Source organism: Urtica dioica, chromosome 9 (assembly GCF_054948205.1).
Source record: "Urtica dioica subsp. dioica isolate 48M chromosome 9, U.dioica_male_clone48M_v1_H2, whole genome shotgun sequence".
Classification (NCBI taxonomy): Eukaryota; Viridiplantae; Streptophyta; class Magnoliopsida; order Rosales; family Urticaceae; genus Urtica; species Urtica dioica.
Window position 1 is genome coordinate 22,874,479 of NC_142764.1, and position 19,595 is coordinate 22,894,073.

Here is a 19,595-nt window from a genome sequence, read left to right on the forward strand (position 1 = left end):
GGTGGCCTTCTCCCTGAAGGATTATCTTCTATCTCAGTCAAAGTATATATCAGATCTTTTGTAGCGCACTCATCTTAATGGCAGCATGACTATTGACACTCCACTTGAAACTAGTGCTCTCTACTCTCCATATGACGGGTCTTTTATGCCTAATCCTAATCTATATCGCACGGTAGTAGGAAGATTTGTTTATCCCACGGTTACTCGTCCCGACATTACGCATGTTGTTCATGTTTTTAGTCAGTTTTTCACTGCTCTTACCATAGTTCATTGGATTTCCGTTCTTCGCATTCTCAAGTATCATCATGGTACTCGGTTTCAGAGTCTACTGTTTCCTTTCTCGTCTTCGTTAGGGCTGCGTGCTACTCAATGTCGATTGGGCTCGTGATCCTACGGATCGTAAGTCCACCACTGGATTCTGCATTTTCCTTGGAGATTCACTCATCTCTTGGAAGAGCAAGAAGCAAAGATGTCATTTCTCACTCTTCCACTGAAACTGGGTATCGTGCTATGGCCACGACTACATGCGAGATTATTTGGTTACGTTGTTACTTGTTGATCTGGATGTCACTCTTCATCATCCTACGCCACTATATTGTGATAATTAGAGTGCCATCCAGATTGCTCATAACTCGATCTTTCATGAGCGAACCAAGCATATTGAGATTGATTGTCATGTCACTTTTCCATCTTTTACAACTTGGTACGATCGCATTGCCCTATGTTCCCTCATCGCTTCAGATTGCTGACTTTTTCACAAAAGTTCATTATTACACTCCGTGCTCCCGCTTCTTAGCTGACAAACTCTCAGTATTTATCGATGTAACATCGTGAGTTTGAGGGGGATATTAGCATAGTATATCTATCTTTATTATATTTATGTATAATTATTTCAATCTTTTATTTATTTGGTTATATTAGAATTATATACCCAAATTATTGTATTTCTTCTTCATATATCATTATTCAAACTCTTACTTTTCTCTCTAAATCACTAAATCTTCAATTAACTAAAAATCCCACCAATCATAAGATGATGAACTTTCAGATGATATAAAAAGATACATTATTTGCGGCATAGATATGTGGAGTTTTTTTTTCTTTTCGGCATATTCTACGATACACAGTTTTTCTAAACACACCATTATCATGATCAGGGGCGGAGCCAGAGATCAAAGTCAGTGTGGGCGTATTAGTGTAGTGGGCTAATATTAGTATCCAAAAATTTTTGAGTGTAAGCTTTTGATTAGTATTTAATTATTTGAAATAAAATATAAATCCCACATTACATTACATTGAAATTTCAGTGTGGGCTGAAGCCCACTCTCGCATAGGGCAGCTCCGCCCCTGATCATGATCATTTGTTTTACACATTCATTGATTTGAGTATTTAAAGTTGGCAGGAAAAATTTATTAACTATTTTTTGTCATTTGAATGTATTTTTTTGGTTTATTTTTTGTATCATTTTTTATATTGATTTATAATGCTTAAATAAACAATATACTCTATTATGCCCTTAAAAATAAATATAGTTTCCTTAATAGAAAAGCAAATTTTAGCTCGTAATGCTTAAGTATTAGTTAGCATTTATATTATTTCAAACATAACATTATGAAGGTTTTTAAATTTGTCACACCTATAATATTATATTATCTTAAATTATTTTAAAAAGTTTGAATATATTTCTTATAATACTGCATTAATAATAAATATGTGTAGAACTTGAAAATGCTTGCAGGGGCATAGCCAAGAAAGTAGTAAATTTATAATGTGCCTTCGACCTAAAAACTAAAAGTTTAAAGACAAGTCGTACAAAAAAACGAAATACTTGATTTCATAGGCAAGAACTCGATCACGAACTCATTAAATAAAGAACTTAGGTATATCAGAAAAATGATAGAATCAGTCGGGGGGAGAGGCAATGATATACCATGTGGCGGTTCTCAGTGGTTCAAGTCCACTTCTCTCCAACTTCTGGACTGTTGTGACAATTCCGCTCAGAAGGTAATGGGTTACTCGTACAACACATCCTTGTACAATGCTCATGACTCTAGACTGATTAGTAGGAGCAAGTTTAATAGCCAGATAAGAAATTGAGAGTTGGCCATAGAAGGATCGAATTGCATCCGAGGAACAGGGGATACAAAAAAGTAATAAGAGAGGCACACATACCAATCAATCGTATCAGTAGTATTCTAGAATTTGGAATGAAAAGAGGAGTAATGCTTCCTATCATATAGTTTTCTATATTGGGGTTTTTGGAGTTAGCTCAACTTTGCGGAATCGAGACCCTTTGTCCCAGTCAGATTAAGGGGAAATTTTAAAAATAAAAGTTTTAAGGTGCAATATTTTCAAAATAGTGGGCTATTTAAAATCCTTTTAAAACTAGTGTTTTTTTCAAAAGGTAAACAATTATTTTCTTAGAACCCAAAACAATAAACAATTTATTTTTAAAAATGGTAAACAAAAAAAATTGACTTTTTACAACTTAAATATGATAGTCTTAATAGTAAAAATTTTAAAAATGCTATTCCTGTAACAATATTAAAAAAATTCTACTATAAGCAATTACTGCAAAAAATAATATATTCATATATGGGCCGAGTCTGATATGTGCCACAGAAGCCGTGGAGAATAAGCCCTCTTAATCAGCCCATATCTTCGGTGTTCATTGTTCTTTGTGCGTTATAAAGACAGCTAGGCCGACCATATCAACTAATACGAAAAAAAAAAGTACAAATTACTAGGGGGGGAAAAAAAAAAAAAAAGGTAACAAAACGCTTTGGTACCTTGACAATGTAGGACGTACCTGGATGTATTTCCTAATAGATGTCAAATTGTGCACAAAATACTAGGTCTTTAAATATCAAGCCATGGGTTCGAATATTTGACCAGTGACCGCATATTAATTAACCCTCTCTCTTGTTAACTCTTAATTAAAAGACACTGATTGAATAGAAATATTTTGAATTATATCTATGTTCTTCTTAGTTTCCGTTCGCCAACTACAAGACCTAACCTCCGTATGGGGTGCGGAGATTCCCGGCACAACCTCGAAGCCTTTCCGGATTGAATCGATTGTTTTTTTTTATATATATAATAATCGTAGTATTTTATTTTTTTTTACTAAAAAAAAAAATGTATGGGCATGATGAGAGAGAAATGATATCACAGAAGAAGTGTGTCGCTGAGGCTGACGATCAAATTTTGTGAAGTGAAGTCGTTTAAGACCGTACGATCAACGTCGACATAAGATATAACCTTATACGTAGTCGACAAGTCCTCTGTTCCGAGACAACGACCGGTCTAGTTCTTTTTGGCAACTCCCTAACTGGGTCCCATGACCCACATATAAACCGCCACGTGTCCATTCCGTCTCGGGGATACGAAACAGTGAGCGTTTGACGGAAACGCCCTTGGACGGTTGTTGAAGCGCGTGAGAGAGAAAAATGAGTATTGATTGACAAGACTAAAGTACGATGAAAGGCTGACGGAGCAGAGAGTCAGATAGTTTTCTTCAGAGCCATCTCCCGCGTAAAAGTCGAGGGGCTCTATCTAACATAAATTTTTCACCACGCGGACTTACGCGCGTGTAATCTAAACGACAACCTGTTCGTGTTTGAGTGGACTCATTAGGGTAAAGTGACTTGCACGCGCAGGTTGGAGAGTGGAAGTCTTAAGGCTGATTGTGAAAGGATGGTTCAGTGAAGAAATTAGGTGGGGAGAGAGCGAGGACAGATGAGATGAGATAGGTCTTGTGCTTTCTTTATTATTTATAGTAATAAATATATCTTTGACATTAAAATGTGGTTATTTAGATTTGGATGTCTCTCTCTATATATATGTGATTGTATAATTGAATTTATTGGCGACCATACTAGCCTAGCATCACAATGTGGGGTTGTGGAAGTGGCTCAACAAGTAAAGGATGTTTGGGTTTTATTAACTATAATGGTAAGTAGAAGAGCGCAAATATTACTTTCAAATACATATATAGTGGTAACTTTATCTAAAACATCAAAAAAATCATAATGGTAAAAAAAGAAGTAAAAGAGAAATGTGGATATAGTGTGGTTTGACGCCTAATGTGTGAAATATTATATCACTATAGTATGACATAGTCCAGTCGTATTCAAAGTCGTAGAGATCAACGTAATGTTAGTGGTCACCCGTACTTGTACTATTTGACAATATTAGTTCAAGTTGATTATAAATTATACGTCAGAACTTTTAATTTTATATATTTTGGGATGATAAGTGTTTATTCGTAGTCATATTTAAAACAAGTAAAAGAGTTTCAAGTATATGTTAGAACATCTCTCATGAAACAACAAATGATAAATTGGGAATTGAAAAGGCCCGTATTTACATTTCTGGTTATCTCCCAAGACATCCATAAATATAATTATTCATTAACTTGAAAAATCACGAGTCAATCCACTATAGCTTGATAAACCATGTTGTGATTTATGTACATTAGTGTGGAGGTGTGAAGATTAATTCGTAACTTACTTTGAAGGATGTTTAACGTATTACTGGCTTTAAGTTCAATCTCATACCTAATCTCATACCTGTTAGTGCACTAACCACTAATTCAAGCATTATGGTGGCTTTCTCTTTAATATTTACTCGACTCAAAAAATGATTGGTAATGGTGATAAAAATGTTGGATCAGTAAAGAATCCAACTAATTTCAGACATCATCAAATAATGTCTCAACTCATATTTGCCATTATAGACCGAGGACATTTGTGTTAAAAAAATAAGAAGTATCTAATATGTTTTGTATTTCTTTTTTTCAAACATGAAGGATCACTGTTATATTGTAGATATATTTTGTACTTTTGTTCATGATAGCTCCAAATATGTGTTGGTTGTTTTTTTGTTGACCGTTTCTAATGATAATTAAATATTATGTTCATCGATTGATTTCTCATTTTTTGAACAACGGTGTCAACATGTCATGTAGCATAAAGATGTTTAGATCATATAATGCAGTTGATTTTGACATAAATTTTTTAACAGACGTAATTTTACACCAATTTTCTTACAACTCTTCAAGTAGTATAGAGAGAAACATCGACACTTGCTTTCAAACATAATATTTTTTTTTGTGTAGAGAGCTATATATGCGTTTATACCAAAGTCATCAAAATCATAGTTAATTAATTAAATAATTAACTTAGATTATTTTATAATTTTTCGATAATAATATGGTTTTTCCCACAAAAAACAATATGGGATTGATGATCAAACTATTTTGCGCTTAGACTCTTAGGCGGTGACGTCACTCACGGTTCATCTATATCGGACGGTACTGGTACAGCTCAAAACTTATATATACACATTTAGTGCAAAAGAATACACATCGAGTGCAAGTACAAATCGTACACAAACACACACACACATATATGTATAATATATATATATATATATATATATATATATATATAGATAGATATACTTCCTAGCAAAAGAATACACATCGAGTGCAAGTACAAAATCGTACACAAACACACATATATACATATATGTATAATATATATATTACGGAACACATGCATTGTATTTAGTATTTAGTATTTACTATTTATTTAATTGGTTAGTCAGTACGGTTTTGGTTTGCATTCTTTCAATAAATCATTCTAACGATATTTGATTGAAGTTTGAGTCACGTCAATGCCTTGTAGGATTGATTGACAATAAACATATATATTGTATATGGCATCATAATTTAATAAGCCCGTATATGAACTGCATCAATTAAAGACTAGTGAAATTTGAAAGATTCAATATATAAAGTTTTGAGAAGTATTTGTGTAAGAGAAATAGAGAGATATAAAATTCCCACAATTGAGCTAACTAATCACAAAGGCTCTTAATATATCTTGGGTGCATTTTGCAAGGTTAGTAACTTCTTCTTCTTCTTCTTTTTCTTCTTCTTCTTCTTCTTAGATATGGACTCACGTCATTCAACATAGACGAAAGCCACTAAGGCTTAGCCCAAATGAGACTTAAATACCCCCTCGGTTGAACTCATTGATGAGGGGGGCTAATATGGAAAATAAATTCGGACAACTAGTTTATATTTTTTATTATATCAAAATATATCGAGAGGGGTATAGCCCATGCTGCATTCCTTCATGGCCCATCGCCCCCTCTGAGAATCACCTCTAAGTTCTGATACTGTATTGCACTCGAGCTATCTCTCATCTAGTCATAAAGAGTAAATATTATTTTTCCTCTATATTAATTGTGACTCTTTTTCTACACTCTATTAAATCCCCCCTCCAAGAACATTCTTATTATTTGATCGAAGTGCTTATCATAGTATTTTTGAGTTTTTTGCTAAAAAAAATTTATGAATCTAAATTTTCAATGTATCTTACCGCCTGATCAATAATAAATAGTCATTTTGATACTTTTAGTTCTTTGCTTGCATATATTATATACTCTAAACTTATTGTTAACATGCATGGTTTATTTATTATAAGTCATTCTAAAATGTTTAGTGACATCTAATAACAAGCTATATCCATAACATATATATAATAAGGAGTCAAGCTCTTTCAATTTTATACCAGAGACCGTCACATGACTTTATTACGCAGTGACATGTGGCGGCATTCGATTTTTTTCCCACACCTCTCTCTCTTGTACGGTATTTTCTTTTCTTTTCTTACCTCTCTCTCTCTCACTAGTATAACTCTCTCTCTCTCTCTCACTAGTATAATATATAGTAGTGAAGAACAATTATACGTAATATAGTATATCAACAGCCTTATCAAATAAGATCTTACTTTGAACGCATATACGTAAACAACGACAATTATACCATTGAATACAAAGTTTACTTGTATGTTTTACAAAATATAGTAGGTCATGTCTATCAATATATAACTATATAAGATTAACCTTATAGATTCTACCGCAATTTTTCATTTGTTGAAAATTTCAACCAAACTCTCATGATGAAAAGAATCAGAGGCTCCATACTTCAGAGACAAGCATTCTTTTTACTTTTTTGGTCTTATTTTTCAGGCATATATACATTATAAAGAGCTTTTCCAGTCATACTATTTATTGAAGGCTTTTCAATTATTTTAGTTAAAAATTTATAAGTATCCAACTGCTAAAGGTATATTATATAATTACTTATAGTGAAGGAAACGACAATTGCTAGAAAATTAGTCAAAAGAAGCTGTAATAATGATGACTATTTAAGGTAAGATTTATCATTAATAATGATTCGTAAAGAAACAACATGATATCATTAGCATTATATATCTATAATCTACCCGATCTTATCCTTGGCTTATTATAATTTAATTATTCTACCGCGCGCGCGCACACATAGATGTAAAGATAATCTATAATGCACGTGGGAATGAAGCCATCATTTCATTAATCGCTCGTGCGTGTGGATCGACATACTTTAAACATGCAATTGAGATTTATATTTCAATCAATCTATTCATTTGCCTCCCTCTTAAAAAAAAACAACTTTGAAAAAATGAACTTTTTCATCAACTATTAATATATTGACCTAAAACTATACTCATTTTGAAAAAGCGAAAGTGATTTTCTTTATTTTGTCCTCTTTGGCATGGAATAATTTATTAGAGACAATCGATGTCTAGCTATGTTGAAATTCATTTATTATATTGCCCTTATTTTATAGATTTTAATAGCTAAAAATATAATGGTAGATTTCGTTCTCATGCGCAATAATTTTCTAGCAAAAGAAAACGACTTTCGCGGTTACTTATAATCAAAGCCATTTTCTCATAATTTGTTTTTCCCCAAAAAATAATTGTAGCTATTTGTTTATATTTTGTTAGAATTATGGATATAGCCAGCTAATGGCATTAATGTTACATTAAAAATGACTGGAATTATACTGATACCAAGAAAGCCCTAGCAAAACTTGCAGGCATGGTAAAGGGGTGAGTTTAATATTCGTGTTTTCCCAACATGGTAACTTTTTATTTCCCTGCAGTAAACCCTAGTCGGTAATTTCTTAGGGACAAGATTTTGTCTTTGACCCTTTGAAAGGAAAGTAGTATCTACAAACAAAAAAACCCAAAAGGAGATAAAATATAAATAGAATAGAGTAATATGTAAACGAAATCGACACACCCGCTCTGATAATAAAGTTGGTCATCTTTAAGCATGAGTTCACTTTAATTTCTAGCTGCAATCAACTTTAATAAATACTGACAATTTGTAGGTCTTTATTTCTTCTTTTTAGGCAAACAGTTAATTTAGCAGTACGCATTTCAATAATGTAACGAATAAGAGTAGCGATAAATAATAGGTTAATTAATAAATAAAAGCTTAAAAAGTGAGCTAGAAGACAACAAGTTCGTTCAAAGAAAATCATGCATATTAAAATGTAAATGATGCCATTTTTTTTAAGTCTACATATTCTTTCTATTAAGAACAATTAAGTATATGAAACTGCGTAATTACTTTAAGTTGCAAAAACAAAACAAAAAAAGAGAGAAAAATTACAAGTGTATCAAAAGTTTATATGTATATATATATATAGAGAGACCATCGGTGAATAAAATGACCGTAAACAATTTTTAATTTTGCCCTTAAATTTCCATCAATGAGTTTATTTTGCCATAAAAAGAGAATTAAAGTCCAGATGAGCAAGAGGGACAGATGATAATAATTATAAAAGTGATAAAAAAGAAAACAGGGAACTTAGTGCGGTGGGTGTGAGTGACTGACGCCAGACGGCAAAAGTATAAAGAGGTTGAAGGAAATATATTGTGAAAATAATATTCATTAATCTTGGTCTTAAATAATTCTTAATATTTATGACATTCCCAGTCTCATGGAAATTTCAAGTGTAGACGCGTCCCTTTCTTCTTTAAGGATCATAGACGGCCTTGCTTCTATTTTCGTGTTTCAATGTCGTACTTATACTCGGAGAAATTTAATGTAGTATTAAGCTTAAGCAGATACTTAGAATTATATTAAAATAAAATAAAAACACTGTTGTATCATATAATCATCATTTTTTTTAATGTTTATTTCTACCAAATGTATATTAAAAAAATATATATAAATATTTATTATTTAGACATTTAAAAGCACAAATATAAAGATAAACTTCAAACTAATCAGGAAGATTTTAACACTTGGTGATATCTTGGCAAATAGGTCCCTAAAACCATATCTCAGTAAACACGAGGAGAGCTCTTTTGAATGACTGTTTTATTTTCCACAAGTAGACGTGTTTTTATTTGTTATAAGTAATTAAGTTAATAAAATGATCGTCCAGTATAAACATTTATTTAGTAACTAAACAAATTAATTATACATTCATAACCTCTCCTATATTCATATTGTGTCGTACTCGCTCGCACTTGAGAATGAAAAAAAAAAAAAAAATCAGATGAGCAATATTTTACTTCAGACCGCTCTTGTGGGCGCGTGAGAAGATTAAATCTTTTTCCTGAAAAAAGGAAAAAGAAAAAGTGCCGTGTCAGCAAGTCAATGGCGAATCGGGCACTGAGTCATAACCCGTTTTGTCCGGGCTATCTATGTAGAGAGGCCAAACCTATATTCCAGCTATTGAAACCCTATATAGCCCTGTACGCTTAGATTCATTTGCAGTTGATGCCTCTTTAAAGACTATTATCATTTTCTCCCATTATTTACTAAAATGCCCTTTCTCACTACCCTTTAATTTGACCCTGATCTCTAAACTCTTTGCCTATTTCTGAACAAAACAAAAAAATCAGGTTAAGTTTAAGACTTCATGGCCTGATTTAGTGGTGTTTAGTCTATCCTTGGTGCTTTATAGCTTCTCTTCTTTTTTTAAAACAATATTCTTTTTTAGGGCTCCACGTATTTATTGACTCCAACTGTGAATTTAAGTAGTTGATTTATTGGCTCTGACATGTGATTTTGTTTTTCTTTTAATTATTAGGTTATCATTACTGGTTTGATTTTTATTTTTTTCTCGTAAACTACTAAATGTGAATCAATAACGACTACTACTACTACTGTCTCCCAGCGAGCTGAGAGAGAAATTTATCATCGACCTACCTACGTAACGTGGTATTTATGATTTTTTTTTAACTTGTTTTCGAATACTTTCTTGATTAACAATTATTTGTGGAAGAAACTCCAAAAATTTAAAACCATGTTGTCACCTTTTTAAGCTATTTTTCTTCTTACTGTAGTAGTTAGATTAATGTGAATCTCAAGTAGTTCTTTACTGATTGATAATTTTACACCATTTTTATTGCCCATAAAAAATGTGACTCACAATGTATACGTGGGTTTAGAGGCGATGAGTAATGCTATTTTGGAGTCGTTGACATATTATAAGAGAGAAAAGAAAAACCTAAAATTCTTTGTAAATATGAATAACAAATATTTTAAGTACAAATTTATGTTTTGTTTTGAACCTGGAAAAAATAAATTACACATAGAGGAGCCAACCATTTCAACCGTTGTGTGTAAAACAATCAACGGTTTTCTTTTTGACATACACTATAGGTTTATGTGCATGAATATGGTTTAAATTATGTAGAGGAACAACAAGCACAAAAAAAGAATGTCGTTGACTTGAACTACTAAACTCGTTTGGTATGGAAAACTTTTTTTTAATTCAGCTTTTGCTATAGTTTCCCAGTAGACACGCATTTTGCTCTGAGGTTCCCAAACAAATCTACGATAATTAAAATAATATTAATACAAGGAATTCATATAAAATGCCTCATTTTCATACAATATTTCTTCTTACGTACGCACAACTAGACTATATATATTATATATATACACACACACACACATATATATATATATATATATATATATATATATATTCCCGTCATAAATAAATACAGACGCAAACACTCATACATTGGGTTCAAATTTGTAGAATAATTGCTTATTAATTATTGTGTCAAGCTCTAGTCTTGGACAAAGAAGAAAATAAAATACAATAATGAACCTGATGTCCCCCCAATGGATTATTAGGCAATAAAGTGACTTGCATTAGTGATTGGTTTAGGCCTAAGACTAAGAATACCATGATAATTTATCATGACACACAAGAAAATAACGGCAGACTCAAAACCTAGCTAGCTAGCTAGAGTAGACAAAGTATAGAATTGGTACTATATATTGATGGAGAAATGATACCATACAACTATACACAGTAAGGTATTATTATGTGATATATGCAATATGGATATAGTTTTGTTTTCAACTTGGCAAGTTGTCAATAATTGATGGAAGGTCTACCATATATTATTATATGGGTACTAATGACCGTCATTAGATTTCTTTTCAAGTAAATGCAACGAGGAAAGTATAATTATTATACATAACATCGGATTTTATATACGGTAATAATATTTAACATTTAAACTTGATAAACTAAGCAGTCTAAGCCCGTTGGTGAAAGCGTGCACTATACGATGGTCTCTACGGACGTACGTTCATTTTGATATGTGCATGGTACTGACTTAATTATACGCATGATACATTCTAAAAGTTAATATTTAACATATTTATTATTGAGAGTGTTATTGATGTTATTATATGCTAAGTGTCAGTGTAAAAGTAGTAACAAATATTGATACTCTTGTAGTCATGTAGCGTAAGCAGGAGCGGACCCAGGTGGTGAGCTCAAGTGGCCTGGGCCCCCCCTCAAAAAAAAAAAAAAAATTGGGCTAAATTTTTTTTTTTTTTTTTTACAGCCTAATTTCGGTTTTGGTCCCCCCTCCTTCCGAGTTTGGATCCGCCACTGAGCGTACGTACACAGTATTAATAATAGAAGTTTATTACATCTGCCCTCCATCTTCGATATCGCCGCCACGTCGTTGACATATTTGCCGACTTCACCACTCCGAGATCGCCGCAACCTCCGGCGCTGCCTCCGTCGAAGGATTCATGTACGCGCAAGCACCAGGCCCGCCAAGGTCATTGTTGTCGAGGCCCAGTGACGGAGCCAGTATAGGCCCAGCAGGGGCTTAAACCCCCCCTCAAATTTGTTTTTTTGCACTTTTTGCCCATTTTTAAAAAAAATTACATTTTTTCCCTTGAAAATTTATACTTTTAGCCCAATTTTTATAAATTTTTTACAATCAAGCCCCCCCTGATGGGCTTTTCTGGCTCCGTCACTGTCGAGGCCGCCGGAGAGTTTTGCCGCGGAGCCGGCTCCACCGTTTACCTCAAAAGAGAACCCGGCGACTGCCACAATGACAATGCTGCCGTCTCCATCCTCGCAAGGTGTGTCCGATGGTTCGAGCCCGAAAGACATCAACGGTGTGGTAATATCGTTCGTGGCAACGGAGTTGGATACCGAAACCCCCTCAACCGATGAATCTTGTGTGTTTGAATTTTTTGTTCTTATTGTTGTGTGTTTATTTTGTGTTTATATCTGTTTATTTGTTTTTATTTCGACATATTTGTTCTTATTATTGTTGTGTTTATGCGATTTATTTGTGTAAATTTGTGTTAATATCGACATATTTTTGTATATTTTATGTTAATGTTGGTAAATTTATGTTAGTTTCGCGCAAATGAATTTTCAAAAGATTTCAAATGGAATTAGGGATTTTAGTTTGCTCTATTTTCGAGAATTGGATCTTGCGTGTATATGTGGTTTTGTGATGATGATTTTATTTTTTTCTTTATTTCACATTTGTTGCAGGTGCATGGATATAATTTCAATGCATGAAATCTAGAAGATTTCAATTTGATTCATGTATTGAATTCAATATCTCGTCAGTTATATTTATTTAATGGAGAGTATGATAGTCTAATTGGGTAGTGTTTTTTTTCGAATAAAGTCTAATTGGGTAGTTTAATATGGTTTATTAGATGTTCTACAAAATAAACCAAACATGAATATTTTGATAATTTTATATTTTAGATTGACTACTCTGCTTAAGCTCTTTTATTATTATATATTTTTTTTTCCGCAATATATCATTCAAGCAATTTATTTTAGTTGTAATGAGCCCAAACCAATGCATACATAGTTGTCGGGGAGAAAAAGTAAAAGCATACATAAACGAAATTAAGAGGCCCAAAATCAAAGGAAATATGAATTGAAGAAAGAATCTTTACCAGAAAAGGATGTAAGCAAAGCAAACAAGTCCCGTGATGATTGCAGGAGGCAGATGAAGGAAGTGACGAATCATTTTTAGGGGAGCAAAAAAACAAAGGTAAAAAGAGGTAGGCAAAGACATGAAAGGAGAGAGAAAGAGGAACCTAAATTAAAATCAATTTTAGAAAAGGAAAACAGAAAAGATAAAGCAAAGAAAGAGCCACCAAATTAAATCTTTAAGAGAGAGAGAGAGAGAGAGGGAGGTGAAACCTTTTTATTTATTTGTTAGCATCTCATTTGATTCCAATCTCCAATCATGGTAGTATCAAGCAATTAAACAATCTGTGGTATAAAAGTATAAACCATAAACCTACTTAATAACTCCTAAATTTATTACTTTTGCTGAATCTCTTTATTCCTAAGCACTACACAAAATGGCCATGATGCAACAGCATATAACTAGTTTGATCCTAATTTTTTTTATTTTTTTTTAGAAAAAGTACACAAAATTTTGTTGTGACACTTACTCGTACTAGCTCTTCCATTAGGCGGCGTTAAAAAAAATAAAGAAAAAAAAATTAAAAAAATTATTATTAATATTATTATGGGTAAGCAAGCAAAGGGTTGTATTGAGGATAGGAGTGAGATTTGCGGGACTAGAAGGGGACACAATAGACATCCTCCCGCAAATACAGGGGGCTTCCTCCAAACCCAAACTTATCTCTCTCTCTCCTCACTTCAACACATTATTATTTATTTTTATAATAATATTGGAATTTAAGAAACCAAACAAAACGAGCCCACTCTCTCTCTCTCTCTATTGTATTGCCACAGTCTTACTCTTATTATACTTTCACTTTTCCTTTCTTTGTTTCCTTTTTCTTTTTCTCTGCCACACATCACACCCAGCAGTTTGCAGCATTGCAGACCACTGCACCACTGCAACCCTTCACAGCATTTAAAAGGAAATACAAAAAGAGAAAAAGAAAATTAAAAAGTGAGATACATATTACATTACATTACTAATGCCAACCCAAATTCAATTTCTTTTTTCTTTCCATTCACTTTTTTACCTGATTTTTTAGTTTTTTTCTTAATATATTTTTTCAAGCTTTGATTTGATATCCCAAACCAAAAGCCACGCACGAGAGAGAGAGAGAGGAGCTTGTTTTTTAGCAAGAAAAAGTTATGGAGAGAGTCAATTAAAATGCAGGCATGAAATGAAAATGAACACTCTCTCTCTCTCTTTGTTTTTCTCTGTATATCTCTGCTGTTATTACAATCCCAGCACTAGCGCCCAATAATCAAATACTGTTGTTTTTTTCACTTCACCCTCTCCTCCGCAATAACCGCTCACACTCCCACTCTTCTTCTTCTTTATAAAAGCACAGTCTCTGAACAACACCCACTCTCTCCCCCCACCAAACACGCCATTCTTTTTCATCTCTCTCTCTCTCTCTCTCTATCTCTATCAGAGGCTGCTAGGGTTTCTCATGACAGGGCTCATCGATCTCAACACGACGGAGGACGACGACGCGCCGTCGCCGGTGTGCCTGGAGCTCTGGCACGCCTGCGCCGGGCCGCTGATCTCGCTGCCGAAGAAAGGGAGCGTCGTCGTTTACATGCCTCAGGGACACCTCGAGACTGTTCCTTCCGACCTCTCCGTCGCCGTCTCCGTCTACGATCTCCCTCCTCACCTCTTCTGCCGCGTCTCCGACGTCAAGCTTCATGTAAACCCTACCTTCCTCTTCCTCTCTCTCTCTCCCAAACTCTCTCTCTCTCTCTCTGATTGCTGTGGTGTGTTTTGCTTTAGGCCGAGGAAGGCACCGACGAGGTCTACGCTCAGGTCTCGCTTGTTCCGGAGAATGAGGTTAGTTCTGCTCTGTTCGTGGAATTCGGAGTCGGAATAAGCTGATTAAGAGGTGAATTTCGGTGGTTTTTCTGTTCGCATTGATTTAGCAGCAATTTGGGAGGAAATTTCGGGAAGGCGAGATCGCCGGAGCGGACGGCGGAGAAGAGGACGACGTGGAAGCGGGCGTGAAATCGACGACGCCGCACATGTTCTGCAAGACGCTCACCGCCTCCGACACCAGTACTCACGGAGGCTTCTCTGTCCCGCGCCGAGCTGCAGAGGATTGCTTCCCTCCCCTGGTATCTATACACTCACTTGTAATAGATTTTCTGTTCTTTTTTTTTATATATTTTTTTATATTATGTTGTTGGTGGTGCAGGATTACAATCAACAAAGGCCATCACAAGAGCTCGTAGCCAAGGACCTGCATGGCCTCGAATGGAGATTCCGACACATCTACCGGGGTATAAATTTTTTCAAGTTTTTTTTTTTTTTTTTTTTTTTTGAATTACTTAATTTTTTCTTTCCTTTCACTAACTAGCGTGGGATTTCGGTCGATCTCAGGGCAGCCGCGGAGGCATTTGCTCACAACCGGGTGGAGTGCGTTTGTGAACAAGAAGAAGCTCGTCTCTGGGGACGCGGTGCTCTTTCTGAGGTATCGATTGAACCGAGAAACTTGCGTGTGTGTGTGTTCTGTTTTCGTTGTTTCTCATGTGATTCGGGTAACAGGGGTGACGATGGAGAGTTGAGATTGGGGATTCGTAGGGCGGCCCAAGTTAAAGGCGGCGGCGCTTTTCCAACACTCTACGGTCACCAGCTGAACTGTAGCTCCTTCAACGATGTCGTCAATGCTGTTTCGACGAGAAGTGCTTTCAAACTCTACTACAATCCCAGGTACTACTGATGTACATTTGTCTAATAAATTGCACATCCTGACCGCAGACTAAATGTATTTGCTGTACTAAAGCCCGTTATTTTGATTTAGAGTCTGAAGTCATGGCATCGATTGATTGTTAGATTAAATTAGGACTAGTGTTTTTCCGAGCCATTACTCTTTAGTATGTCTTACCATCATTTTATCTATTTTTATCCGGTGTGTAATTTTTACAGCATGCGTGTTTCTCTGCATCCTATTTTTAAAGAATACAGAGAGAAAAAAAATTCCATCCTTGAAGGTTATCTGTGCGGTTAGATATGTGGCTAACACAGTAATAACACAAAAAATTTAATACCGTACTCCTTGCATTAGAACATTGATTTTTTTTTTTCGCTGCTAGGATTCATCTAGGATATCCTTTTGACACTTAATTATATAGTAAAAGTTTTCTATCCCAGTTGTAACAATGTAACTTGGCGTATATATGTTCGTGTACCTTATGCCTGATACGCCTTGATGTTATTATTATATGTACTGGTTTTTGAACTTGTGAAGTAAAATATCCACGTTCATATTGCAGAGCAAGCTCATCTGCTTTTATCATACCACTCCGTAAATTCATGAAAAGCCTTGATCATTCATTCTCCATTGGCATGAGGTTTAAAATGCGTTTTGAAACTGAAGATGCTGCTGAGAGAAGGTTTGGTTCGTTTGAAACTTTAAAATCCTTAATTATCAATGTCTAAATATCGAAGTTCAGAGTCTGAAATCATTCATCACTGTTATCAGGTATACTGGACTTGTCACTGGGACTAGTGATATGGATCCGGTGAGATGGCCAGGTTCAAAGTGGAGATGCCTAACTGTGAGTACTTTATATAGACTTGTTTATTCAGCTTTGAGTAGTTCATTCATCTTAATTCTTAACCTAGATTAAAATATTAAGAGATATTAACACGGCTCTTTGCTGCTCTAATTTTTTAATTTTGAGAATTTCAGTACAAATTTTTTTTCATATTATATATTTATTCTCACGTTTTCCTTAACTTTCACTCTAGCTAATGCAATCATAATATCATGTTGTATATTCCCTCCTTAGATTGAAAAGGTTACAAATGTCTGTCAAAGTAAACCAAATATATTATAACTTAATAATTATTGATATAATTTCACAGGTAAGATGGGATGATATCGACGCAAATAGGCATGGAAGAGTTTCCCCATGGGAAATTGAACCTTCTGGTTCCATTCCTAGTTCCACTAGCATCATGGCTCCTGGCCTAAAAAGAACCAGGATCGGTTTGACTTCAACAAAAGCCGAATATCCGATTCCCAGTATGGCTACGTAAATTAACATCTTTTTCTGTCTTGAAATTTTTTTTTTTTTTTTTTTGTCGGTATCATATTTATTTCTATTTACATGTTGTCAGGTGGAATCGGTGCATCAGACTTTGGTGAATCTTTTAGATTCCAGAAGGTCTTGCAAGGTCAAGAAATATCAAGTTTTGATAACCCTTTTGATGGTAGCGGAACCCAGAATCCGCATCCTTCTGAGACGAGAAGAGGCTATCCCGGTGGTTATAGCTCCGGTACTGCTTCCATGGGGAATAACTTGCGCGACAATTTTACCCCCAACGGCATAGGCTTTGGCGAATCGTTCCGATTCCGTAAGGTCTTGCAAGGTCAAGAAATACACCCAAGCGCATCCTGTGGAAGAGCTCAAACCAATAACGACGATCATGATTATGGAAGCCTAGGAATCTTTGATCGCGTTCAAGTTCCAAGCTCTAGAAATGGATGGCCCGCTATAATGCAGCAGGGAAATTCTTCTCACATTCACTCATCTGGACAGTCTATGCAAGCATCTTCCCCGTCGTCCGTGTTAATGTTTCAGCATGCAATGAATCCAGTTTCCAAGTTCGGCTCCGTCCATAACAACCATAACCAGGAAGAACACAGAATTCCCAAACGAAGCTCGTACGCAACCGAATCAAACGGTGGAGAAAAGCTCATCCCATTCTCATTCATTGGCGAAGATCGCGGAGGGTCGAGGCCCACGCATTGCTCAAACGGGCGTGTCCGAAACGACATGCCGTGTCCTCTCACAGCTCAGCCTTCTTGCAAAAGTAGCTGTAGACTTTTCGGGTTCTCGTTGACTGAGGAAAAACAGCTTCCGAGAGATGAAAAACGCCCTTCGCCGATCACGTCTTCGTTAAATCCGGGAGTTTCTTTGTTTCCCGGCGTTGGACCTCAGTTTCATGCAAACCCGCCTTTAATGACCAAAGCCGTCGGAAGCAACTGTACCAAAGTAAGCAATCTCTACTCTTCGTACGATATATGCTTTTAGACATTGCCTTATAGCTGAACTGTCCAAGCTTGACGGGTTTTGCTTATCTGATGTGCAAGTTCGGCGTGTCTGTATGATAGGAATTGGTTTTCGACTGGTCCGGTGACAGGTTGGAGTATTGTCTGAGAGGATAACAACTCTTTCATTAAACACAGAATCTACGGCAGTAAGTTCAGATCATCCTTACAAGGCTAATGTCTTTTTGCATTTCTTTTCTGCTAGCTCTGTCTTCTCTGTGTAGTTCATTCACTCTTTGACTCAAAATACTGTGATTAATTTTCAGGGACTTGGAAAAGTGGTACTGTCGAAACTCTGTCGTTATCGTGAAGATACGGAGGCTTTAAAGACGACGCCTCAGAGATATCTGCAATTGCTCGGGCTGTGTGTGCACTTTCTTCGACTCTAGGTTTTCAACGAAAAAAAAATGTAATTATACGTTTAAAGTAACATCCCATTATCTCTTTGACTCGTTTGTAGTTCTAAAAAACACTACGTTTGTAATATTATTAGAGCCCTCGTGATTGTCATTTTGTTTAAGAGGGATAGTTTCCGTACAACCCTCCTTAATTAATCTCTCTGAAGTTGCTCGTTCCAGTTAGACATTAGTCAAATTTTTGCGCCAAATTGTTGGCTCAATCATGGTCCCAAAATTAAAAAACATAATGTTAAAATAGTCTGGTTAAAAAAATGTATTCTTATTATTTGAATATATTTTTTATAATCATTGACATTCCATTTAAAAAATCTGGACGGCACATCACGTTTCTGCTATAGTACTTATTTTAATTTATAGAGACAATTAATTTGGATCCATGCATTTTCTTACTGAGGTCTATGTTTCTTTCTATTTGCAAATGTGAAATGTGACGGTGTTTTCCCGCTTTCTTCATTCATTTGATGGCTCTTAGAAGTTTCTAGTTGGTCCCAATAGCAAAACAAACAAGGATTTTATTTTCAATCTATCATCATTGACATTGTTCCCCAAAATATCAAAATTACCTCAAAAAAGCATCGTCGCTAGGTGGTCCTACGGAGCAAAGCCATTTATGTTCAATGTCACTATGACCACATGGTAAACTTTATTAAAAGCTCAAATTTCAACAAAGATTGGCCAAGTATTTGACTTTTGGATTCAAAAAAAGAAAGAAAAAAAAAACTTGGATTTATACTATAAATTTCTTAACAGATTGCTCATGATTGGGACACAACTTCGGTACTTCACACAATTGAAGCAACCGACTCTCAAGTCCTTGAGAGGGGACCTCGGAGAAATTTCACTTCTATACATCTCAAGTCATTTTCTTTCATTCTGTAACACTAAACATGTAATCACGTTACATGTATGATGTATCAAACCATTAATAAATGATAAAGACCATTGTGAAACAAAAAGCCGTGTGCTCGTCATTTATGTCTCATTAAATTTCATGCGTG

General features: G+C 35.0%; 1 protein-coding gene across 3 annotated transcripts; it reads left to right on the forward strand.

Annotated features, from left to right (window-relative positions):
- Nucleotides 1-13,892: 13,892 nt before the first annotated feature.
- On the forward strand, nt 13,893-18,753 carry LOC149385892 (auxin response factor 3-like). 3 transcript variants are annotated; one of them, XR_016301477.1, is made up of 12 exons: nt 13,893-14,815; nt 14,899-14,955; nt 15,045-15,236; nt 15,317-15,401; nt 15,502-15,592; nt 15,667-15,831; nt 16,395-16,514; nt 16,604-16,679; nt 16,990-17,149; nt 17,245-18,122; nt 18,221-18,327; nt 18,445-18,753. XR_016301477.1 is itself a non-coding variant. In XM_089627313.1 (12 exons), the coding sequence occupies exons 1-11, from the start codon at nt 14,579-14,581 to the stop codon at nt 18,293-18,295; spliced, it is 2,115 nt and encodes a 704-aa protein (XP_089483439.1). In that variant the 5' UTR covers nt 13,897-14,578; the 3' UTR covers nt 18,296-18,327; nt 18,445-18,753. The 3 variants fall into 3 exon arrangements, 2 of the variants coding, with proteins under 2 accessions (XP_089483439.1, XP_089483440.1); XM_089627313.1 differs by having other exon boundaries at nt 13,897-14,815; nt 18,242-18,327; XM_089627314.1 differs by having other exon boundaries at nt 13,897-14,815; nt 15,048-15,236; nt 18,242-18,327.
- The last annotated feature ends 842 nt before the right edge of the window (nt 18,754-19,595 follow it).